We start from the raw sequence: 25156 nt of genomic DNA, 5'->3' as shown, positions 1-25156 counted from the left end.
ACAAAGAGTAAGTAGGTTGTGTTGGAGATAAAGGAGCAGATCTGCTTTCTTGAATTGAATCTTGAAGCCCAGCCCATACTGATCTGTGCCAGGCAGAATCTGGACCGCAGCCAGACCATACGGTTGGCTGCGCACCAAGGCCGGGGGCAGAAATACAGGGGCTGGAGATTTTTAGGACATGGTCTAGAATATTCAAGCCTCTGGGTGGTGGTTTGAGATATGCAGTGGCCAGGCCTGGGGCTCAACCTAATTTAGGCATTTTAATGATCACAACAAGGGCTAGTAAACTTCATGTATCTCTATGATTTTTTATTGTTTAGTAATCATTAAAAAAAAATCTCATACTGTGCGTCACACATGATGATGCATTTTTGGTCTAAAATCATTGTTGAAAAAGGTGCATGAAGTGAATGCAATTCAAGCTAATATTTCTCAAAGCCTCATCTAAATAAAACCCAGGCTTTCTCTGAAATAATTAAATTAACTGCAATGTTCATGTGTTACAGCATCACAGCCCAGTATGTGATTTCTATTTTATATTAAATTTTCTCTTTAATTACTGCACGGCCGTTTGGACATGAAGGGAGCGACAATTTCCTCCAGACAGATACTACCCAATAGTACGTTAGGAGACTCTAACTGAGAGAAAATACAATAAGATATACAAGTAATTATGGTCATATTTTTGAGTGTTGTTGATGTAGAAAGAAAACAGGAGATCTAATAATGTAAATGGGCTAGTTTGCATAATGGAGGTGCACCCTTGATGTAGGCTCACAGCTGGAGACAGTTAACCTACCATCCCAAGAACACACGGCAGACACCAGATTATCCTATCCAGCAATCTTTCCAGAGGACCGCCACAGGTGGAGGAGAAGGGGCTCCAGACTATTACTGTTCTTTAAACGCCGCGATTAACATCTCAAGTACCGTGTTTGTTTTGACAATCCCTGTGAAGTCATTAATGTCCATATCAAAGACCCCATGCTGCTTTGACTGCTGGGCTGAGTTTAAACACAGACAACCTGCTCCGTCGATGGCTAAAGGGCTAGAAAACTGTTTATTCCCTCTTAACATCTTGACGGGGTGTTTGTAACTACAGGGTGTCGTCCCAAAAGGTGGGTCCCAGGCGTTAAGTAGGAATATAAATGGAATTCTGAAGAAAAATATAGCTTTAAAATAAAAATAAAATCGTAAAGGTTTGTACAATCCATGAACCCATTATTTGCCGTGTACCATCATAAAAATCTGGATGTCTACATGTGCATGTGTCAACTCTAAACATCTGCAGGCAGCAGACTGACTTCAGAGTTAAACAAGTTTCAAATATTTGAACTTCCTAAAGGATCTGTCTTGCCACAAAATACAAAAGATAAGTTCTTATGAGGTAAAATAAATCCAGTGCTCTACTTTTCTTAGAATTCAAAGACAACTTTATCTCAGATAAGTCCTGTAGATGTTTTCACTTTGTACCATCCACATTATACAGTCTGCTGCCAAACCACCCATTCCATCTTCTATCTGCATACTTTGAAGTCGACCAATTTCTACTTTGATGTAGACAGTAGTAAGAAGGATTTTTTGGTTAACTTAGAGCAACCTTTGCTTCCAATTTGTGGATATTGTTTTACATCTGACTGCAGATCATATACACACTAAATTCAAGCAGTGCCAGGGATAAACCTCAGTGTTCCACTGCAATTAAGTTTAAAATGCATTGGTTAGCTTGGATCCCCCTTTCAAGACATTCACAGTAGACTAATATTTGTTTTGACAACTCAGCTGTGTTTGTATAAACTGACTTTGGCATCTACTACAAACTCTACCACCCGCCATAATTATGCGGTTTATAAATTAGACTATTCTGCTGATTTAGACATCAGAACAAATTAGCTGTGATACAAAAAAGTCCCCTAGATCTTCACAGTTTGTACTCTTTGTTTAACGGCATGTTGGTATCATCATTACCACTGCATTACTCCTTCACAGACGTTAGTGCAGTGTCAATGACCCCCTGGTGTTTCACTGGCTTCAGCCTCTTTTGTTACCCATGGAGACCTAATTGACACCTATACAACGCAACACCACATTTCCTAAGGCAGCAGTGGCCTCAATGCGAATTTGGCTCTGCTATAAATAAAAGCTGAGAATTGTAAATTAGATTTTGTCTGGGCCATTAGCCCTGACTCCTTTTTAACATCACTCTGATAATAGCATTTATGTAAATTAAAGTTTACATAAGGTTACCAATCTTTTCATCAAAGAATGTGCTTAATACAAAGGCCATGTTAACTCTTTGATTCAGAATGGGTGGAGATACATTTTACTTAAGACTGGGAGGGACACTGCAATTAACCGTGCTAATCACGTTGATGACCCCCATGGCTAGCAATTTGCTGAGCTGATTCTCAGCCTGCCAGTTCCCAGGCTGTCCACAGTAATGCAAATACATTTAAAACATTTTTCCCCTTTATTTTGGCCATCTAGCCACATTTAGTTGGCATTTTTAACCTTTAAAAAAAATGAATAGTTCCTTCTCTCTCTCTCTCTCCATCACACTTACACACACACACACACACACACACTTACCAGCCATGGGACAGAACCCAAAGCGCTGTTCTGTATCATAGTCGGTTGTGGTGCCACACCACTTCATGCCATCTCTACGTCCCTCCGCAGTACAGTCAGTGTAGTTTCGGCCATTATAGAGGAAGGGGAACTGGCACAGAGCACCGTTAGAATTACCGCCTCGTGTTGCCACCATTACTGTTAAAAGAAGAACACAATAACCTTATAAATTGGTATCACTATGAGTTATCATTATCCAAACCCCATTGCAATTCATGTTTAATGGTAAACATACATGCTAGTAGTCAGTCAGACTAGTCAGAAAATTTAGCTAGTTTTTATTACCTAATTTGGCTCACATAAATATTACATTAGTCTATTACATACATTGCTGAGTAATTTCCCAAAAAAGAATCAAGTTATTCTTCAGACAACATAACAAAAATTTTCTCACAGACCGCAAAATACCAGGCCTCAATTCATTACATTTATTCATTTAGTTGACGCTTTTATTCAACTTACAATTGCTATAAATGTCAGAGGTTCACATGTCACACTTCTCGAGCAACAATGGGTTAAGTGTCTTGCTCAGGGACACAATGGTGGGTGAGTCACAGTGGGAATCAAACGCGGGTCTCTCACACCAATGTCATATGTCATTTCCATTGTGTCATTGCCAATTCAGAGCCTTTAAGGCGTTCCCATAAAACAGTTATGACAAGTGTTTAAACATTTAAATGGGAGATTCACCTAGTGTCCACTGTTGTTATTCACACACCACCAACACTACCAGCTTTAGTAAGGTAGCTGCCTTTTCCCCCCATGCTAGATTTAGCATTTTGTATTTGAAAACAACACGAGGAGATTAGCGAGATTGTTTTTCTAGCGAAAGTCTCATCACTCTTGGTCTGGACACCAGTATGTAGAGAGCATATTAACCAGACAACAGCCAAGAGCTTCACAGAAGTAACATTAATTAGTTACAGCTAATCAGAGCTCATTTTCTGGAACTCTTCCAAGTCAAGGTTAAATTATCTAAACAATTGTTCAGCCATTGTCAACTACCAATTTTACTTTTAACATTCCTTCAATTCCCGCCTTTAAAACATTAAAACACATGCTCACCATTCTTCTCTGTGCAGAAAGAATATTTCTCATCGGTCTCAAAGTCAGAAGAGGTAGAGCACCAGAGCTGTCCATCACTGCGTCCATCAGAGGTACAAGAGTGGTAGGTCTTCCCCTTGTAGACAAAGGGGAACACACAGGGCTGACCTCCAGAGTTGCCACCATATACTGGAGCTGGTCCGTCTATGTGAAGACAAGAACACACAAATACAGTAAACACAACAACATACACAGTTCATCACCTCAACACCTGCTTTCACATGTTGTTCATTGCTCCTCAGCCTACAGCTGCAGATATGAACTTATAAAATAATATAAATTATGGCCACTTTTGTAGGAGATTTTTCATGTAATAACTCTGCACTGGGATTCCGTGAATTCATAAAGACAAAGAGCAGCTCTTACCCCACTGTTCACAGCTAACTCCATTGCCAAGACAAGTACAGATCATCTGCTTGGTTCCCTGGTTCTTAATCCAGCGCTGGCCGATGAAATACGTCAGTCCTGCATCTGTCCGACAGGGTCCCTCCTGGGGAAGCTCAGGCACATTGGCAGGCTGGTAGACCACAGGCTGGATGTTAGTGATCACACGAGAGCCAGTGCCTGAAATGTAACGTTGGATTCAGGTCAGGGGCAGCAATAACATCCAAGAGCCACATAAAAACATGCCCAAACTAAAAATTACTTATGAAGTGATGTTGTAGCTAAAACAGCACAGAGGGTTCCTTTTAATTAAAACACAAGAACTAACATCTTTGAACAAGCAACTGTCACTGGAGCCCGGCTCTATGCATGATATTAGCTTAAACAACATGTAGAATCAGAAGGAGCTTTATAAGCTTTATTGCCAAGGAGTGTTTTACACATACAAGGAATTTGCTTTGATGGTAAGGTTGGTACACATAGACAAACATACAATTGGAATATATATTGCAAGTTATAGTGAATATTAAAAAGAAGAGAGAAAAATAATACAACTATTTGCAGAGAAAGAACATCGTCGCAGATATTTACATGTGCATTATTCTGGGTTTGTGTTCTGGGAAGACTGCACCGGGTCATCAATGATTATGTCCCATTTACAAAAAAAATAAGCTTTCCATTTTTATTTCTTTACCATCGCTGTGTCCCGACAATTATGTTTCTGTCTCACACCCAATAATCACTTCAAACCACTTCAAGCACATTGCTCCCACTAAATTCCCCTTTTTTCATTTCTCCTTCTTCATTTCCCTGCTCCCCGTCCCTCGTTTCTCATGAGGTCATGATCACAAGTTATAAGACACGTCTTTCTCACTTCAGCACTCAGGACACTTGGCACTTCTTATCTCTCCCTCCTCTCAGCATCTGTCTCTGGTATACATTCTTATCTCCACACAGAGAGCAGGAGGGAGGGAAAAAAGGGATAGGGATATTATCATTCCTCACCTAGGCCAGTGGTGTGAAGAGAAGCATGTCGCTCACACTTCCACTCCCCTCGGCCGTTCCCAGTGCACAGACACTGGAGTTGGTAGCCCTGGGCGTCTGTCTTGGTCCACGCATCTCCAATACGGTAGGAAGTCAGAGTATCCTGGTCGTTACAGCGATCTAGGGCAGAAGGGAATGAGAGGAATTCATTAGGAATAGATGAAAACTGCGAGACAGCAATGTGGCCCTGTAAAAACCTTTATGGTAATGTGCATGATTAAAGGTCTGCAGTGATTCTCTGGGGAATGATTCCACCTGGCCACCAGCTGTTACCATGTTTGTGCTTTGTGACTCTGTTGATAACTTGTTGGACACATGCATGATAACAATTTATTGATGACCTCCACCACAAAAATGTCCAAGGCCACCCTGAAGGCGTGACAACAGGCCAACAGGGAACAACATTAATTTTCATCTGTTACATCTGTTTCATCAGTCAGCATCATTGAGGATGTAAGTAACGGTTCTAATTGGGAACACAACTGGTAAACATTTCCTCCACAGCATGACAAAAGTCCTCCGACAAATCGCAAGCAGCACTTTGCTTTTAGTTCTTGTATGTCTGTGTGGCATTGCTTGCACAATACATAGATTTTTTTTAAAACTGGTCCAAAGTAATGCTGCTCTTTCTCATACAGATTAAGTACAGTTTAGATTAATGGGGGAAATATTGAAAAATGGGGAGGTGACAGCACAATACAGAGGAAGAAATAAAGGGTTTCTTACTTCTGGAGGTGCATGTGATGCGTCCACTTCCCTCTCCCAGACATGTACAGTCCAGCACCATCCATCCCTGGTACGGCTTCTCCCATGTCTCCCCAACAACGTAGGATGCGCCCGCCGTGTTGTCATAGCAACGCTCAGCTGTAGGTAACAGACACTCATGAACTACTTCATCAATTTAAAAGTTTCTTTCCCCTACTATTCAAACATCGTGTACAAATGAATTCATTAAGTGACTGTAAAAAAAATTCATTCAAAATTTTCTGTCAAGCAAACAAACAAAACCATCACGGTAAATACAGTCATCTGTTTATCAGTGGCTGTGTCAATGACTCACAGACAGGTTTGCAGGTCCACTCTCCCTTGCCGTTGCCCAGACAGACACACTCCAACAAGTAGCCTCCAGTTTCATGGGGTCTCCTCCAGGTGTCACCTATCTTATATGAAGCCCCACCTTCATGACAGCGATCTGGGGAGATTCAAAGAAGAGGGATGATTTTAGAGAGAGATTAATATGCATGTGATTGCAGAAAAAGAAAGCAAGGGGAAACAAAAAAAGACACACAAACTCAAGATACTACTCCCTCTCAGCTAACCGCTAACAGCTGCACGGCACCGGTTGCTAATCAGCTGTGGAGAATATGGAGATTAGCCAGTTTACTGGCTGCAGTCTGGGAAACCAGGCTGTACACGGAAACACATGAGCTAGGATGTGTGGTCTGGGGTAAGAACAGTTAATGGCAGCATGGCAACTCCTCGTGGAGCTAGAAATATGCACAAAATCACTTACTGGCAATGGTGCAGCTGATCTTGCCCCTCCCAGACCCGATACAGGTACAGTCCCAGATCATGCCGTCCTTGTGTGTCTCATAGGTTTCTCCCACAGTGTAGGACCGCTGGTTGGTCTTGTCATAGCACCTTTCCTCTTCTATCAGGAGAAAATGATGTAAAAGATTTGTGTTTTATTAAAGGGAGAGAGAAATAAAGATTGTCTTATGTGGCAAATGATGCAAAAGATGTGCTTTATGGAAAAGAAAACAAACTAACCTTCAGGTTTGCTTTTACACTTGATACCAGCAACTCCATGGCAGGTACAGACCAGAGTGCTGTCCCTATACCGCCGCTCCCACTGTTCATTAATGCGATAGAAAACGCCATTCTCTTGACAACCATCTGACAGGAGGACAGAAAAAAATACAACTGATGAGACTTAGAAAGCTAGAATCAGCCAGCAGGAGATCAAATAAAAAGCAGCACCCCTCCCTTTGCCCCCACACCAAATCACATTCAGTATAGGGAAAATTTGAGAGGGGAAAAAAAAAAAACACACTCCATCCAAACAGACCCAGTATACACTGTACCTGCTTACCAAGTCCTTTTTGTGGAAAGACAAATGCAGCCACTGGAAAATGGTTTAGCCCTTACCATAACTTCTAACAGCCAGTATTATGGGTTAAAGAACTAAAGCTTTTTTATACCAAAATAAGCAAACCCTATATTGGAATAAACATTCTATTGTGGGACAAGTCTTCACCCACCATGTTTGCAAGAGTGACCCTGGATATGTTAACTTGACATCAAAAAGGTCCCCAGGGCTGAGTAATAAATCAGTTGCACCAAGTTGAGAATAATATCCTCTCTCTCTCTCTCTCTCTCTCTCTCACCCACCAGGCATGTTCTTTGTTCACATCTCATGACTTCACATGCCTCTCTTTTCCCCCCAAATTTAAAATTTAAGCCAAGTGGTTCTATTTCTCTTTTTTCCCCTCAGAAGCTGTCATTCTGCTCCTCCATACACTCATGAAGTTGAGGAGATCAGAGACGTTTTCGAGGTTGAGGTTAATCTAGTGACTCCAAGATCAGAGATGCCGATTAAAATTTCTGTGGCTTTTTATCATATACCATGGAGATGCCAATAGCAAAGACGCTTTTAAATTGATTCACATTACACCCGAGAGACTACGGAGACACGATCTGAAAAGATGATCGTGGAAAATATTCTCCTTCAAATTCTCTGAGGTCCTCTAATTGAGCCCTTGTGGCCCCCTGAGCCAGGGTAGGGAACCATTTCTTACTATAAGACATTTGTGACTAATAACTTGGGACAAGAAACTTACCCTGAGAGACTGAGGGACGTGATGCCCTTGTCGCCGGGTCCTGCGCGTCCCTTGAGGCAAACAGTTCACCGCGCTCCCGATACAGAGCGCAACCAGCACCCTGGCTACGGTGCTGCCGGACATACTGTTTAATGCGAGCCGCCCGGTTATTGCAGAATATGGGTACAGGTGCTTCTTGTGTAAAGTTTAGATTCACCAGGGACGGAGAGAAGTCGGTTCCAGTGCAACTCTTAATCGCATGCCGCGCTTCAACCTGGCGTTCAGTCCGCTCCTCTCCAGTCTGCGGCCCCAGTGTGCAGGTTAACCAGTCTGTGGGAGTGATTTATCTGGGCATGGCTTAGATTCAGCCGGAGGAGGGAGGTCCAACAAAGAGACCGACTACCCACGCACGCAGCACGTACAAGTGAGGCAGACAAACTTTTTAGAAACAAAGAGCTTTAGGCTATGCAAATTCCAGGTCATAAACTCTTCTTCTTACTATTTCTAACCATGAGGTAGGCTAAAACAGAAAGATTAACTCAAAAATGCAATGTTTCCAAAATGGTTGTATCCATGCAATCTGAAATAAACAAACATTATTGAAAAATAAAGAAGTATTTGTGAAATCATGAGTCAATGCCCCATTCGTTGATTTTTATTACCCCACCTGGTTAAAAATGATGTAGTGCCCTGGCCCAGCTCCACCACTTACTGCAACAGTTTGGGGTTTGGGACCCTGTTGAGCCACAGCCCACTCTCCTCTGCTCTCTCTAAATGTCATCCAGGGAGAAAAGAAAAATCAGTAAACTACTCAAACCTCCTATAATTTTACACTTGCCTTTGTCACCATCTATCCGAGTCATGTCTGAAGAGCCCCAGGTGACAGGACATGTAGAGCCATATGTGGTCCATGTTTTATCCTTTCAACGGGGCAGATGCTGCATATGCTTCTCTGTTTCCAGCTGTAAGACCGCACTTCACCACCCCCCTCACTAGATGTGAAAGACAGTGTATTATTTTAATTTAATTGTTTTGTTCACTATCAGGGAAGCCATTTTCAAACATTCATACCATTCCAAACCGTCCAAGCCATTCCTAAGTGATATTGTCATCATGTGACTTATCGCTTGTTCATGTTGTTTAAGTAGTACCAGCTTGCTACAGGACTTTGAGGCTGTGCAGTATATTGTTCTATAGTTTTACACAGTCCGGGTGGTAATCTACAGAGATTAGGTCAATTGCGTCAATGTCTGGAAAATATCCCGTAGCCCAAAGTTTCAATGTCTGGGAAGTGTTAATATGTCCACGGGTTTTATTGAAATGATTCCTCTTTGATACTAGCTTACTTCTGTAAAGTGCAAGTCAGGAGAGAGAGAGTGCCTCCTCAGTTGTACAGACACTGGGTGTCATTATTTCCTCTGCAATGTCATGAGCTCAACTATTACAGCACTAACACTTTACGATTAATGATCAGTCAGTTGGTCAATCAAGCCGTGGTGAAAAGGGAGTGCAGGCTCTCTGGGTAAGGCCATTTGGGTTTTGTGTGTGCCATGGACACATTTTTAAGGTGTTACAGAGGTTTTATGTTGATATCATTTGGCTGTACCGTGACATTTGTCTTAACGTTTATTGTTTATTGAGCTCCACCACAGACAATGATCAGTTACAGGAGAACTTATTAAGATTCATGTCTGGCTTTCGGACATGTCTGGGATTTATGCTGGTCATGGTCATGTTGGTCATCCTGATGAAAGCTCTGCATTCATGTTTTACAAATGTACCCAGTTCAAGGAGTGGGAAAACACCAATTCTGAGCAGAGAAAATCCACATGTTTTCGGTTATAGGCCTGCAGCGCAAATGCAATCTGCTTGTCTATCTGTCTGCATAATGCAACTAATCTCCATGTGACAGTTGACCTCTTTTAAGGTCTTTCTTTCTCCCCCCCCCCTCCCAAACCCTCAGATCACACTATCTATATATGGACATGCTTGTTGGATGTCGATGTCATGTAAAGGTGAGGAGGTGAAAAGGTCAACTGATATACATCAATTTTACACCTTGAGTGCATTTCTCATTCTCTGCTGAGGCATTGTATCTGTGTTGAACTTGAATTTAGAGGGCAACAGAAAATTGCAAAGAATGTACGCAGAGAGACAACTGACTTCAGACCTTATAGCAGAGGAGAGGGAAACAATATGTGTCTTTGCGACATGCTTAAATAATGATATAATCCTAGTCAAATCAATTTTATGTCGTGAGATAGTTATAAAATGCAGTTATCCATTGAACTGAAACCAAATCAAAGCCCTAACCACCGGATCTAATATGTCATTTGGGCGGTGGCTTGTTTTTGTGCTCTTTGATTATTTCATTTACAAGAATTTCATACTTTGACATCATAAGTTTACAAAAAAAGTTTACAACAGTTATTTATCCTTTTTACCCCCTTACATGACTACCCCAAACTCAAATCATTTCCCTGTGGTTACCATCTCTGCTCCTGCTATGCTGTGATGATGAATGATGAAGTCGGAAATCCCAGATTAAAGCCATTATCTGGGTTATTATGCAAGCTAACTGCCCGCTGTGGTTTCACATGTAAATATTCAGACATTCTTATGGTTATAAAGACTGGTTTTAAGTGGTAATTTGCCATTAAAATTGAATCAGGCAGGATCACTTCCAGTATGCAACTGGTTACATTGTTAACAATGACAATAACATCATGATCTAGAAAACATGATCACAGACACAAAAAAGTTATGGTTTTTCGTTGATGAGACTGTACTGAGCCTCTCTGAATGTAACCCGGCACTGTGAGTGGCCTTACGCAGATTATACAAGACACAGTCTTGTTCTGGATGTTTGCAAAGATAGCTGGGAAGAACAAAGCAAAAGGACAGAGAGAGCATAAAAGAAATCAAGAAAAGTGAAATAGAAAGGTAAATAGTTGAAGGTTTAAGCTGAAAGAAAAAGTGATAGGCGTGAACAGAAAGTGTAGAAATCTCAAACCACGGGAGGTATGAATAATCCTCAGACAGTGGGCGAATAGAGAGGGAACTTTTATGCTGATGTGTGGAAATCATACTGTAACGTTTTGATTGCATTACACAACACATTCTGTTCGATCATCCTGAGAAAGAAGACAAGGGTGAGGAAAGAGGTCACAGCTGCAAAGCCTCAGCACAGCTGCTGTACATTTTCGTCCAACTTTTTCTCTCTAAGCCTTTCTCCAAATCTTGCTCTAAAAAATCTTTAGGCGCTGTCTGGTCTTACCCTCTCTCCCTCTTCATGATGTAGCTTAGCATCATGAAGCGTCTTTGGCCAATTGGCCGTTCCTCCCATATTATTGTATCCCAGGAGGAGTCTCTGCTGGCTTGCACTTCTCATCTTACACTATTGCCTTCCAGCCTTCCTTCCATTCTGAGAAAAAAACTCAAGATTAAAGTCGTACATTTACAAGAAAAATAACTTGGATATTCTCTGAGATTAAAGAAAAAATACATGCTTGTGTTTTTAAAGGCTACTACCAGCATTCTGAGATACTTCCTTCTGTTCAAAGACCGAAAGCATAAAATATTGGGGAAAACTGCAGACATTTACAAATGACTAAGATATGATGTGAGTTTTTTATCAGAATATTACCGCTCCCCTATCTCCATAATTTACCCTTATACGCTGTCTTACAAATGTCAACCTCTGCGTTAGAGGATAAATCCGGAGATCACCAAAGTCAGCAGTGTTCATCCATAAAGGTCAGTACAGACCAAATGTGCCAATTCATCCAATATTTGTAGTGGTGATATTTCAGTGTGGACCAATGACTGATCACACTTGCAATAAGAACATGTTTTGTTCTTGTTGCTTGATAAACTGACATTATACAAATACCTGCATATTTAGAATTTGTTTTCCAGTTCCATAAAGTTTAGAAGTAAAAAGTCAAAAATAAATATGTACTTCCATGAAACTTTTCTGCATTACAAAGGCAACTTCCTTGTAGTAAAATTGGAAATATCAGACTTTATGAGTGTAACCGGCCCCGAGGTTATATTGTACAGTCTGGACTCAAACTCGCAACCTTGGGTACAAAAGGAAACAAATACATTTCCAATCTCTGCCAACATCCCTTTTGTTTCCCTTCCCCCTGCTTTCTTTTCTTCTTCCTCCTCCAGCCTCCCCACTCCTCCAGGGAGATGAGGTCACAGTCTGAGGAAAGATGGAGTGATTAGGATTTCAGACTCCACACTTTTCTTGGCCAGATTAGTTCTGGATATCTTCAGAAACATCTCAGTATTTACAACTGTTCAGACCTAGTTTGAAATGTAGCATAAATCACTGTGCAAGCGAGTAGGCAAAATTATTGTCCTGTTATCTTTCATCCATTCAGTAGCCGCTTGGAGCAGTTGCTCTCAACATTTGTCTTTCAGTATCACAGATGTTACCTTTCCAGAGGCGTTCTTTAAACATCTAAAGATGATGTTGCTCAGTAACGTTGTTAATTGTCATGTATGAAAACACGTGTTGAATTACGCATTTAAATATTTAACTCAACTTTATATTTAATTTGTAGAATTTTTTTAGCTGGCGTGATGCAGATTTCATAGATGTTTTATGATTCTGATAAATGAAAATGTTTTGGTGCGGGTGCCACCCCCTGGAGATTCTGATATCTGCCCCACCCCCGTGTGACCTTACTCATCTCCATTTGCTTTGCAGATGTGCAGGAAAATCACAAGAGACCGTGAGAGCAACATGGCTCCTAACCACCTCAACAACCATTAGCCCCAGTACACCACAGATATGAATGATTCAGATCTCTGACCGTTGCATTTTTACACATAGACAGGAAACAAGTGTGTCATGTACGCCTCATGAGCCACTTCCGCTTCTATTTCATGTGAATGGGGACTGTTTTTTGTTTTGGAAATCATAAGGAAAGTGTGACTATCACTTTTTTGTAGAATTCAGTGATAAAGGTCATTCATTTTGGTCGGATTCATCACTATTCCACCTAGTCTCTAGACCAGCATCATTGTGAGGTCCCACCTTAAAGCTAACTAAGCTATGGTACCATAAAGCATTAGCTATGCCATTCTCGTGATGCAACACCAGGTGCTCTGGGCCCGTAGTGGCAATGACCAATACACGATTCTCCCTATTACAAGTCAGTGTACCATCAAAATGAAGTGAAATTTGAAGTTTAAGTGTTTCAGGATCTTGTTCATGAGTGATGGTAAAATAGAGCATGAGATGCACAAGTGGACTGATGAGGCGTCAGCAGTGGTCGCAGCCACCATAAATGTATCTATGGGTTGTAATAAGCTGCTTCAACAAACAACCTATATGGGCAATTTTCTGGTGAGGCTGTGTCCTTCGTAGGGTGGCTGTGCTCAGCCTCAGAGACAGGGTAAGGAGCTTGGACATGTGAAAGGAGCTTGGAGTAGAGCTGCTTCGCCTTCATTTGGAGGTTTTCTGGGCATATCCAACAGGGAGGAGTAGACCCAGGACTCACTGGGGGGATTATATATTGCATCGGGCCTGGGAACGTCTTGGGATCCATCAGTAGGAGCTGGAAAATGTTGATGGTGAGAGTGACATCTGGAATGACTTGCTTAGCCTGCTGCCACCATGACTGACCCCGGATAAGCAGAAGAAAATGGATGGATGGACGTTTTGTCCCAATAATATTTCTGCACTGTTTATCAAAACCCCTACTTTATGCAACATATGCCTTCATTGCTCGTCAAACTCGTTGTGTATGTTAAATATATAAATATTTGTGTTTAATCTAAAGTGAAGCTTAGTCAGTAGTAATGCCTTCTTTTGCTTGTAAGAATTTTTTATTGTGTTTCTCTGTACTATTAATTTGATTGTGTTTAGCACATTTGATATTTTTATATGCTCTACCGGTATCAACATTCATGCTGTTACCATTAATACACATAGAACCCAGAAGCAGAAAGCAGGAAATTGTAATACAGTAAAAGAATATTTATTGTAAACAAGGGAAAAGAGGAGGTGGATGGTGATGTGGCTATCTTGCTGGAAAAGGCCTAGGGTGGTGAGTAATGGCGGATAGAGCATGCAGAGAGAATGAGTGTGGCGGGCAGGCAGGCAGAGGAATGAAATCCTGAGGTACAAGTAAAACGGAGTTACTCATAGAAGGAAACAACAATGAAGAATTATTAGAGTCCTGAGATGGCCTGAAGGTACTACCGCAGAATCTGGCCGAACGATCTGCAATGAGTGACTCAAAGGCCAGGGTTGAAATAAGTTTTATCAGGAAGACTCTCTTTATGCTTCATTCATTCACAACTCTCTTTCTCTCTCTCATATGCTCATTTTCTTTAGTATTCATCATCTTATCATACATGCTCTCTCTGGCCTTCATTTGAGATCCGGGGACCTATTTTATTACAGAAATTCTTTGGAAAATGGGTAGTGAAGACACACGCATAGAGCCTAGGGATCTCTCCCCTTCTGGATCCCAGCAAGCAAACAATAATTACTCACTTTGAGTTTCAATACAAAAGCTTGGCAACGAAAATAAGTATTTCTAGTGTTTTGCTCTTAGTGATTCTCTGACAACACCGGAGTCAGCTCCCATAGTCCTGCTGCTATACTGCTGGCAAGCTACCCAGCTGTCACTAAGGATGGACTGTGCCTCTTCCACTGGTATGTTTGGTTTGAAACGCCGCCATAGATATTCCCGCATGCACTGATTGCCACTATACACTGACCTTACCACATATATGTTTCTGTTGGAAACCCTAACCTGTAACATAAAGTTACCCCACTTTAATTAGTCAGTCATTGCTGATAATTTCGCATTTTGCTAGTTGTCTGAAAGAAAAAGAAAATATTCAGTCTACTGACCTCAGCATGATAACACACTATACACTGGAGAATTGTGCAATCTTTCATTTTATTGTCAATCCAGAGGAGACACCGGGGAAGGGGAAAACACAGGAGACAACCTGAAGTTACGGACCAAGACCTTGACACATACACTGCCCGGGACTGCAATATGTCTTTTATGGAGGAACATCGTGAATCCAATTTTACAGATATCAATAACTGTTACCCCACATGTGGAAACTATTTAACAACCTTTTCCCCAAATCAAATAATTGATAGTAAAAAGCCAAAATCAGAATAAGAGCACAAACCAGATGGGATCTGTATTTTCTGAGATCTTTACTGAGATGGCTTTTTTAGTGACACACTAAACAAACTGACAGCAGCAGTACTGGTATCTGTTAACTTCAAAGAATAATACACAGATGGAAGCAGCACTTAATTGAAAAACTCATCTATAGACTAAGCAGCTGTGTTCTGAAAGCAAACAGCCAGTAATCGCAAACTGTGACTGTTTGGTTTTTCAGTGAACACACTGTGCGCAAAATAAACTGAAGAGGAAAAGTGGGTTAAATTTGCTTATTCAGGGTTTATGAATGCATCCTGTTTCATTCCTTCTTCTTTCTACTTCTACTTCAGCTTCATACTTTTTCTCTCTTTCTTCGTCTTTCTCAACACCCCACTTTTCCTCAAATGTTCCCAATCTCTCCATCTCCCCCCTCACCCCACGTAAACAAACATAGAGAAGATGTCATCACTTCAGCATTTGGTTTATCTCCTGGTGACAGACCATAATGCAGTGGGCTGTCGACCCCCGCAGGGAATCCAAGCTAGATGGGAGGAAGTTAGAAGTCACGGGGGACATGGTGGTCTCTGTGTGTGTGTTACAGCCAACAGATCTCACAGACAGATGCGAATTGCTCTGTATCCTAACAGCACCATAAAGTATATTCTCCACGCTAGTTTCCCAGCAGCCCTCCATGAGACCCATTGAACATATCTATAGCATCCAGTAATGACCAAATGGATTTACAGCACTGCCTCTGCAGCTGTTTCGACATAGTAGGGTACAACTATGAAAAACGTGTATAAATAATTGTTAATTGAATGAAACTGAAGTCATTTTGACTCCCAGTCTGTTTTCCACCTCCACAGCGGCTTTGGGCTCCTGTGTTCCTTTCACAGTTCCACCTCATTATCAGTCCATGCAAAAACATCTCTGGTGTGGTTCCTGGTGTGTAGTAGTACTTTCTTCTTTTGCTAAATCTTCTGCAACTGCAGAGTAGACAATCTGCTTCCTGTTTACACTGGCACGTGCATGCCTAGTGTACGTGATTGGCCACTATCTGTGCGTTTTCAGTCGTGTTCATATAGAAAGAAATCTACTCTGATACACACCTAAAACACTGGTGTGGACAGAGATGTTTTTTGTTTTAAAACAGTGTTTTAAGTGTGTGGCTTTGTGCATACAAAGCCACAAGGAAGCTGTTTTAAAACAAAGACGTAGTAGTGTGAATGTAGCCTTATTGGATTACTTTGTAATGTGAAAACTGTATTTCTACAGTTTGTCTTGCGATCGTCACAATGAAAAGCACAGTGCAGGAACGGCCAAGTGAGTTTTGTTTTAAATCAGACTTGAACAAAAGAAGTTTCTGGATCCTCTTGTGTATTTGCCATTAACAGAATGTGCCACTCTCACTCTATCTGCTGTCAGCAATAACATATTGTTGTTGACCTTATAGTGATCATTAAAGAGTCTGCTTCTTTGCTTGGCACCCTGGCTGGCATGTGCAACAAGAGGAACACAGCTGCATAAAACAAATAATCAATACTAAATACGTTTTTTAAATCAGTATTATGTAAGTAATGAATCAATTGTGAAATTGTTGTTTTGAGTATTCATAGTTTACCCTGCACTCTCCTCAGGAATGTAAATGTCAGTTTTAAGGTGTTGCAATCTTTGTCCTGCTGCTTGAGGGTGGTGCTAATGTTCACAGAGACTAGCAGTTTTGTAAGTCAGTATGACAGCATTTGGGTGTTATTTTGACTTGGAAAACATTCTCATTGGAGCTGTATCATACGTTTGCAGAAGTCACAAAAAGCCATTTATATCATTCACTTATTGTGGAAAAGATTCATCATACACATGCCATTTCAAAAAATAATTCAGGGTCAGATTATAATTTTACTGATTTTAGTTCAGACCCAAAACCACTTTCCTAACTTGTGCACAGGCTGAAAAGTAGTTAAAAGCCCTCCCTGAAGCACCATCACTATATATGGCAGAAGTACTTGTTTTCATAAGTCTGGGCCCATGTTTAAAGTGTGGGCGCTGGTCTGGGAACGCAAATTACCCTCTGGTTTATTTTTTTCTGTTGGTTCCCAGATTAGTTGTCCATTTCCACCATATGCAAAATATCCCTTAGATGAGAATGATATGCTTTTTCTGCCTTTGGTTATTGTGGTAAATAGAGGAAAGAAGGGCTTTGGCTTGTAAACCTCTTGGCAGATTGAAAAATGTTACTATGTATTGGTGGTTGAATGAACAAAGTGCTCTTTGGGCTACTTAAGAATGATGTATGAGCCCAGTGACCTGTCTGACCCTGCTGTCCCCTGTCTGACCTGGATACATTGAACATCCTCATTTGCAACTTTGTATGTGCAAGGTCATGATCAAAATAGTCATCATTGTAAGATATATGTAAGAAAAAAATGAATAGAGGGGATTTCACAGTTGCCAGTACTTACTGTTTTATCATGACTACATGAAGTCATAAAGCTAATTTTAGTTACCACGGGACATTCGGGTTTGGGTTTCCATGGTTACTCCATAACACTGGTGAGGAATTCAATCATAAGCAAACTGAATGGAAGCATGGGAGAAGAGAAAAATGAAAGAATGAGTTGAAAGAAGCAAAATGAAGAACATCCATTGCCATCGTGCACAAATGTGTTTGGCTGAGTCATTATAATATCCTGAGCACAGAGGGCATGGAAAGTCTGGAGAGCTGGGGAAATGATGACTTCTCTCAAACGCCTGACTCATACACAGTCATGTTCTAATTAGAGGTATATAACTATACAGATGGAGATGTTTGGGAAGAGTTGTGTGTATGTGTCCTGAATGTAGCAACGAGGCAACCTATTTGGATGCGTGTTTTTATGCTAGAGGGGCAGAGTAAACTGACTGCAGTGTGTGCAGAACACTGCGATGTGGGAGCAGAGGTTGAGGAATATCTTCCTGTCTCACATCACATTGTTTCCATCCCTCAGCCACAAGGGAAAACAGAGCTACAGTTTGTAGATGACACAACACAACTGGTGATGAGCCACAATGGACTGAAACACATTTTGGTAACATCTTGTTTTTGAACTCTGTGTTTCTTGTTTGTCATAAAATCACCTCGCACCTTTACCACCGTTAAATGTGCTATTTAACTATTGTTAGTTGTTGTGATTTATGAAAGTAGCTGGAGAGAGATGAAACTAAACTAATTCAGAACTGAGAAAAAGGAGCATTAGTTGGTCACCGTGCATAAGGGAGGTATGTAATAACTTAATAACACATTCTCAATAATTTCACAAATATAGTATTGGGATGAATCAGCCAACACAGATTACCTCACCTGGCTCACTCTATACTCTTACTTTGCAAAGGATTTTTAAATAGAGGCATGCTAGTTTGACAGCTTGTAGTATCTAATAGTTTTCTTGTCTGTAGACTCATCTTTATTGTAAAGATACTTTAACACACAGTATATCCCATTTAGACAAGCAAGCACATTAAAACACAAGATCATGCCCAAACCCAGAATGCTAAAATGTAAAGTATGAAAACAACACTGTAGTGGCCACTTTTAAAGGGTTGTTTCACTCAGTTTCCCCACTGACAAGGACTTAGCGGTGAGCCAAGCGAGCTGCAAACTATCTGGATGGATAAACACCACCAGTGGTATAGGAACATATGTTTTTTGTAATATAGGTGATCTTTTTCAATGCTGTTTAAGTTGCAGACTTGAGTTGACTTACCAGTGTCCCATAGTCTGCAATCATGGTATTGTATCAGTGTTTAAAACCTTATGCTATACATGGGGTTTGTGTGTGAAAGGAGGATAGAATGAAAGTGCAGCTTTATTTTCTTTCTCTCTCTTTCTGAATTTGAGTGTTACATCATAACCTGCATGAGTCAGTTTGGTCTGAGTGGAAACCAATGAATGGAAACAGACTGGGAAATACGTACACGTGGACATGCATGGATGCACACACACACACACACACTCACACACACACTTCCAGATGGCTCTATAGCAATGTACTAGACACTCCAGTGGCATTGGAAAGACATCAACTGGCTGGGGAAGAGAAAGAGAGAGAGAGAGAGAGAGAGAGAGAGAGTGTTCATGCTGGTAACATGTATTAATCTGTGTGTGCGCGCAACTCGGTACATTTACTGCATCATGAATGTGTTATTACATGTTTACTTTATGTTGGCGTTCATACGAACTTGTATTTGCTTTTGACTTTATAGAAAAAGAAACACTGTTAGTTGTGAAACTGTTAAGTATTGAGTTATTTTACTAGCCATCTGGATACACCATAAACAGTAATGAAATCTGAAGAGAAAGGGAAAGAATGAAGACAACGAGTGAACACAAGGAAATACATGAACTGAGAGGGAAAAGGATGGAAGGAAATGGTGAATAGGTTAAGTAATAATAATAAAAATATCATAAAAGGTCCTCATTGTGCTTGAGCAGGATTTAATAGTTTGAATTCCTGTTTGGTCTTTGTTGAGGAAGAAAGTAAAGAGGTTTACGTGTGTGTGCAGCAAACAGAAGAGATCAAGAGAAGGCTTTGGTTCCTTTCATGTCTTTAGATGGGCTACATTATTAGAGGAGCCTCTGTTCCTTTGCTACCTGTCCACTGAACCAGGAGAGATAAATCAGGTCAGTTCTTTTGATGCTGCGCAGTGACCTGCCCCCAAATATCTGCTCTGCTATCAGAACAGAAGAGTGACTGTTTTACTTAGGGCAAGGAGCCCACTCTCCTGAAACTCTTTATTAATCCCTCTGATAATAAATGGTGCCGAGAGACAGGAAAATGAGTAGGGACAAATGCCAGCTCATAGATGACTCAGTTGTGAGGATTAGGTGCTACGAATAGCAGTGTTGAGCTACTCTGAGAGTTATTTACGTTCCAAACCGCTTGTTACAGATACTATTTTAAAGTTTGACTTCATATTATTTGTTTTGTGTCTGTTCTGCTTTCATGTGTACAGTATGCTAGGCTTCAGCCCCACTGTGACCCTGAACATGGTAATGGCCTGGTCACACTAGAAGGTGGAACAGTAAAATTCATCTCAGCTTGTTGCTGAACTACTGTAGCTTGAATGATAACGTGCAACACAGCTAATACGATAGCTAGGAATCTGGAAATTTCCTTTATTTTGGATGTAGGCAAGCAAGGGCGTGGGGGGGGGGGGTGCAGCACCCCCTATTGACAGGGAGTAACACAGTGTGCAAATAACGTGCAGACTACATAATGGACACTATTGTTACTGTATGACAACATAAAATACAGCAGGTTAGTGCTTTTGATAATGCAGCCTAATAATTTGACGTCAGCGCTGTTTTGTCACGATTATAGTCCTACAATGGTGTGATGCGCGGATCGGCTCTGACAATATCTTAATAATCATGTAAGCACAAATCATCCTACGGCCCCCAACCCAACTAATTATTTTCTCAGTTTTGTTCCATCTCTACCGGTCCTTTTAACTTTCCAGGTGATTCCTTTATTGTGTTGATGTACGCGTGTTTTCTTTAACGGTTTACTTTAAAGATTCGAGAGGCCGCTGTCAGTCATTTTAAACGTTTCCATGGGCGCAGTAATGTCACAGAAAATAACTGTAGGACATTTATGCAGCAAAAACTGGACAGGACAGACAGAGGAAACTCTGCAGAGGAAAGAGAATTCTACCTTTAGCTTCTGAAATAATTTAGACGCTCTGATGTAGCTCAGGATTGATCAGGAGGACGGCTGCTTTACTCCAGTTTCACTTTATGAACCTGGACTGTGTTAGAGACCTTTTTGATGTGAAAAAGAACACAGAACATTAATCAACGTTAGGTTCTGACCAATCCTGTCGGCATGTCAATTTAAATGTGAAGTTATGCTGCTGTGCCCCGTGCGTAAATGCGCACAGCGTGACTCTTCACCCTATTTCACCCACCCGGAAAGTCACAAAACGTTTTGCCCAAAGCTCTGCCCGCAAACAGCGGTGCTCTCAGTTATTGCACGCGCAAGGTTTTAATGTGCTTATTGTGTACGGACCTTGGTGACCTCATACAACCATAACCACTCTGTGTTGAAGGAAAGTGTGTAAGTGCGCGCCCACACACAGTCGTCTCATGCGCGCAGTGTTTGGCAAGTTACTTCCAAAATGTAATAGGCCTATATTATAGATTACTAGTCATTTTTGAGTAATTAGTTATATTTCTGTCTCTGAATTGTAATGCTTTACAGTACCCTACTTTTGCATTACTTTGAGTTACTTTCACTGCTATTTAATGGGCGCATTATTCTGATGGTAAGCTGTGCTGCATAGGTGGGTTCTAGTGAAGAGCAGAGTTATATCCGCGGATTGGGTGGGTCTTTGTTGAGGAAGAAAGTAAAGAGGTTTACGTGTGTGTCCCGCAACAGGAAATACGTTACACTTTTAGTCATGCATTTGTTTGTCATGACTTGTAAGGTGCGTTACTGAGATTGTAAAGGATAAAATATTACCGATTCATTTTTAGTAATGCCTTATATAACTGCATACATTTAGTAATGCCTTATATAACTGCATGCATTACAGCAAAAGCAATACATTACTGTAATTGCGTTACTTTTGTATACTATGCAACACCCAAATCCCTTCCCGCGCGCCTGTATGCAAGTAGGTCTAGGTGTGTAGGGTAGCCTGCAAGACTACAGATAGACCTTTCTCGATTTTCCTGCTCTTTCTTCCGTCAAAGGTCTGTACAGCCAACACAGCTTGGTATTGGTCAACGTGTGTGTGTAAAAGTTCACCAAAGTGTAACTTAAAAAATGTGCACTGATTCACTTTTCCACATTGAGGGAATCTGCTGGATTGACAAAATCCATTGAAATTATCATGGCTAAGCCATTTAAGACAAAAAGTAAAATTCATCAGTTAAGCATGTAGTTTAACAGAACAGAAGTCATCTTGTTTTCCACATTTTTTGCTGGTTTGACATAATTTGACTTATGCAGCATTTCCAACATATTTTGAAATGTGACCCCAAAAGTAACAAAAATAATGCAATACAATGTAGGCTACAAAAACAAATTGGTACCACACCAGATTATTTTATTTTGCATGGACCAATAAGGAGCAGGGACTGTTACTGTCATCGTTTCTAAAGTCCTCCATTTTTTCCCCTCTTCACTAAAACGCTCTCCAGAATGCTGCAGTTTCTTATCATGGCTAAACAATGCTAGGTTTAAGCCAAAAAGTGCAATCGATCAGTTAACCGTGTAGTTTTAACATAACAAGATTTAGCAATTCCGTGGTGTCAGTGGGAGTTCACAGGACTCCCTTGTAAAAGACCTGTGTCTCAATGGGATTTTCCTGTTAAAATAAAAGTTAAATAAAAAAACTGGGCGTAAATTAAACACAGGCCTGCACTTCCTCTTCAGTATGTTGTAATCCAGCAGTTTAGTTCAAATACAGTCAATGTAAAGGGGGAAGCAAAGTACTTTATTGTCATAGTTTTGTACCTCCCAAAAATCCTCTCTTAAGCAATGAAAACGTATTCATTTTCCTGTTGCGTCTAGTCATCTTGTTTTCTACATTTTTTGCTGGTTTGACATAATTTGACTTATGCAGCATTTCCAACATATTTTGAAATGTGACCCCAAAAGTAACAAATGCAATGCAATACAATGTAGGCTACAAAAACAAATTGGTACCACAACAGATTGTTTTAGTTTGCATGGACCAATAACGAGCAGGGACCTTTACTGAACGTAGCACGGGAGTTAAAAGGAGTCGTCGCAAAATAAATATGAACAACAAACACAGTTCAAGTGCAGGCTGTAAGTATTATTTGCATGGTACAAAATATTTTAATAAAAATACCAAATCAAAAACTCTGTCAGTAGCATCGTGGTTCTACTTTGCAAGACTTATGAGACCCAATCAGAGACCCAATGATAGAGCCAAGAGAGTGTGGTGTCCGAACAATAATGCTGCGATGATGTGTTGAGAAGAAATCCGCTTGACACTGTTCTTGATCATAAAAGTTTATTACATCAAGGAGTTCAGCATCAATTACAAGCTCTGCAGCAGCTTGGAGAGTGACCCAGCCCGATGACCACTCTGTCTCTCTGTACATCAAACATAGCTTATATAGGATATGTGTAGGTATCTGTTAGATACCATAGAAGGGTTTGAGTCTGCAAAATAAAGCTCCAACCCATATAAGGGTACAGTGCTATTCTGAGGTAACAAAACAAGGGGTCAGAGGTCAAATTCTACAGAAGGGTTCAGTCCCTACATAACCACCACTCACTACTCTCCCCTCAGGAGGTCACTGACCCTCTGCCCTGCTGCTACAGTGCTATTTTAAACTGTTATGTGTCAAATGCACATATATTGTACATCACATATTCCCCCCTGCGAGACTTAATTGAGTCTCGAAAAACAAAAAGAGAACAATTTCTCCAACACATAATTCTTGCAATATCATTTTTAACAATATATCAACTTTATGGAGTGTGAGAACGAAAAACCTGTCCGGCAGCCTTCATTCCAAAATGCCCTCCAAGACAATCTAGACATGAAAATTTTCTCATGGTCCCTCTGCCTTAGGCAGCCACGCATGGTACTCCAGTTTAATTAATAAAAGACATCTTTATCAGGCTGTGCAGAAATATGGTTTAGCCAATACATGTGAAAACCTCAGGAAATGAAATAAAATCAAAACAATGTCTGAATTCAGGCTAGTCAACCCATCGGACCCTCCAACGGACCTTTCCCTGCCTAGACCCTATATCCCTAAACATCAACAAAAAGAAAACCTGAGGTCCCCATATATTAACCCCATTACTGAAAGTCTTTACACAGTTAACACAAAAAGAATATGATAGTTAATTAAGTATTATTCATTCAAATATGTATTCATATCTATATCAAAGCAGACATAGGAAAGTATTCCACTGCAGCTCCTCAGCAGTGTCGACTTCCAGTGTAGTGTCGATGCAATCAGAGAGCCAATCAGAGAGCCAAAAGTGAGCGTCTGCGTCATCGTTTCTAAAGTACTCCATTTTTTCCCCTATTCACTAAAACGCTCTCCAGAATGCTGCAGTTTCTAATCATGGCTAAACAATGCTAGGTTTAAGCCAAAAAGTGCAATCGATCAGTTAACCGTGCGGTTTTAACATAACAAGCTTTAGCAATTCCCTGGTGTCAGTGGGAGTTCACAGGACTCCCTTGTAAAAGACCTGTGGCTCAATGGGATTTTCCTGTTAAAATAAAAGTTAAATAAAAAAACTGGGCGTAAATTAAAACACAGGCCTGCACTTCCTCTTCAGTATGTTGTAATCCAGCAGTTTAGTTCAAATACAGTCAATGTAAAGGGGGAAGCAAAGTACTTTATTGTCATAGTTTTCTACCTCCCAAAAATCCTCTCTTAAGCAATGAAAACGTATTTATTTTCCTGTTGCGTCCAGTCATCTTGTATTCTAAATTTTTTGCTGGTTTGACATGATTTGTTCTATGCAGCATTTCCAACATATTTTGAAATGTGACCCCAAAAGTAACAAATGCAATGCAATACAATGTACCTTGTAATGGTACCTTCTGTGTCACATCTGTGATTGATGCACCATGATAGATGATGTAGGAAAGAATCAGCCCGTGTCTCGCACTAATAGCCCTCTCCAATTATAGCTTCTTTATGTATGTGTGTGTCATCTACCAACAAAAGATTAGAAACCATAGTGTTTTAGTTGTTGAATTGTGTCTAGGGGAAAACAATGATTCATTACTTTTTACCAATTCTAGAGACTCTGGAACACTTTCCCCACCATAGATGGACATAATCTGCTACTCGGTTGTGTGTGTGTGTGTGTGTGTGTGTGTGTGTGTGTGTGTGTGTGTGTGTGTGTGTGTGTGTGTGTGTGTGTGTACATGGACATGTCTGCGTGCCTCAGGCGCTGCAACATTATCGCTTTGTTTTTTGAAACAACACATGTCCACGGTAAAAGACTCATTCAAAAACAAACTTCTCTCTTTGCCCACCAACTG

The 25156-nt window shown here is 40.7% G+C and overlaps 1 protein-coding gene across 1 annotated transcript in view; it reads right to left on the bottom strand.

The window, feature by feature from the left end:
• Positions 1 to 8302, bottom strand: part of fn1a (fibronectin 1a) — a 31856-nt gene extending 23554 nt beyond the window's left edge. The window contains 10 exon segments of the mRNA XM_038720154.1: positions 2590 to 2766; positions 3694 to 3876; positions 4099 to 4296; positions 5122 to 5280; positions 5887 to 6024; positions 6221 to 6352; positions 6674 to 6811; positions 6931 to 7056; positions 8001 to 8015; positions 8018 to 8302. Of these exon segments, the coding sequence (XP_038576082.1) occupies positions 2590 to 2766; positions 3694 to 3876; positions 4099 to 4296; positions 5122 to 5280; positions 5887 to 6024; positions 6221 to 6352; positions 6674 to 6811; positions 6931 to 7056; positions 8001 to 8015; positions 8018 to 8123 (1372 nt within the window). The 5' untranslated portion in view covers positions 8124 to 8302.
• Between the last annotated feature and the right edge of the window lie 16854 nt (positions 8303 to 25156).

The sequence above is a fragment of the Micropterus salmoides genome, unplaced genomic scaffold (genome assembly GCF_014851395.1).
Source record: "Micropterus salmoides isolate LMB-PRFRI ecotype aquatic unplaced genomic scaffold, ASM1485139v1 Ms_hic_scaffold_15, whole genome shotgun sequence".
Taxonomy (NCBI): Eukaryota; Metazoa; Chordata; class Actinopteri; order Centrarchiformes; family Centrarchidae; genus Micropterus; species Micropterus salmoides.
The sequence above is the reverse complement of the archived record's forward strand: the minus strand, read 5'-3'. Positions and strand labels throughout refer to the sequence as shown.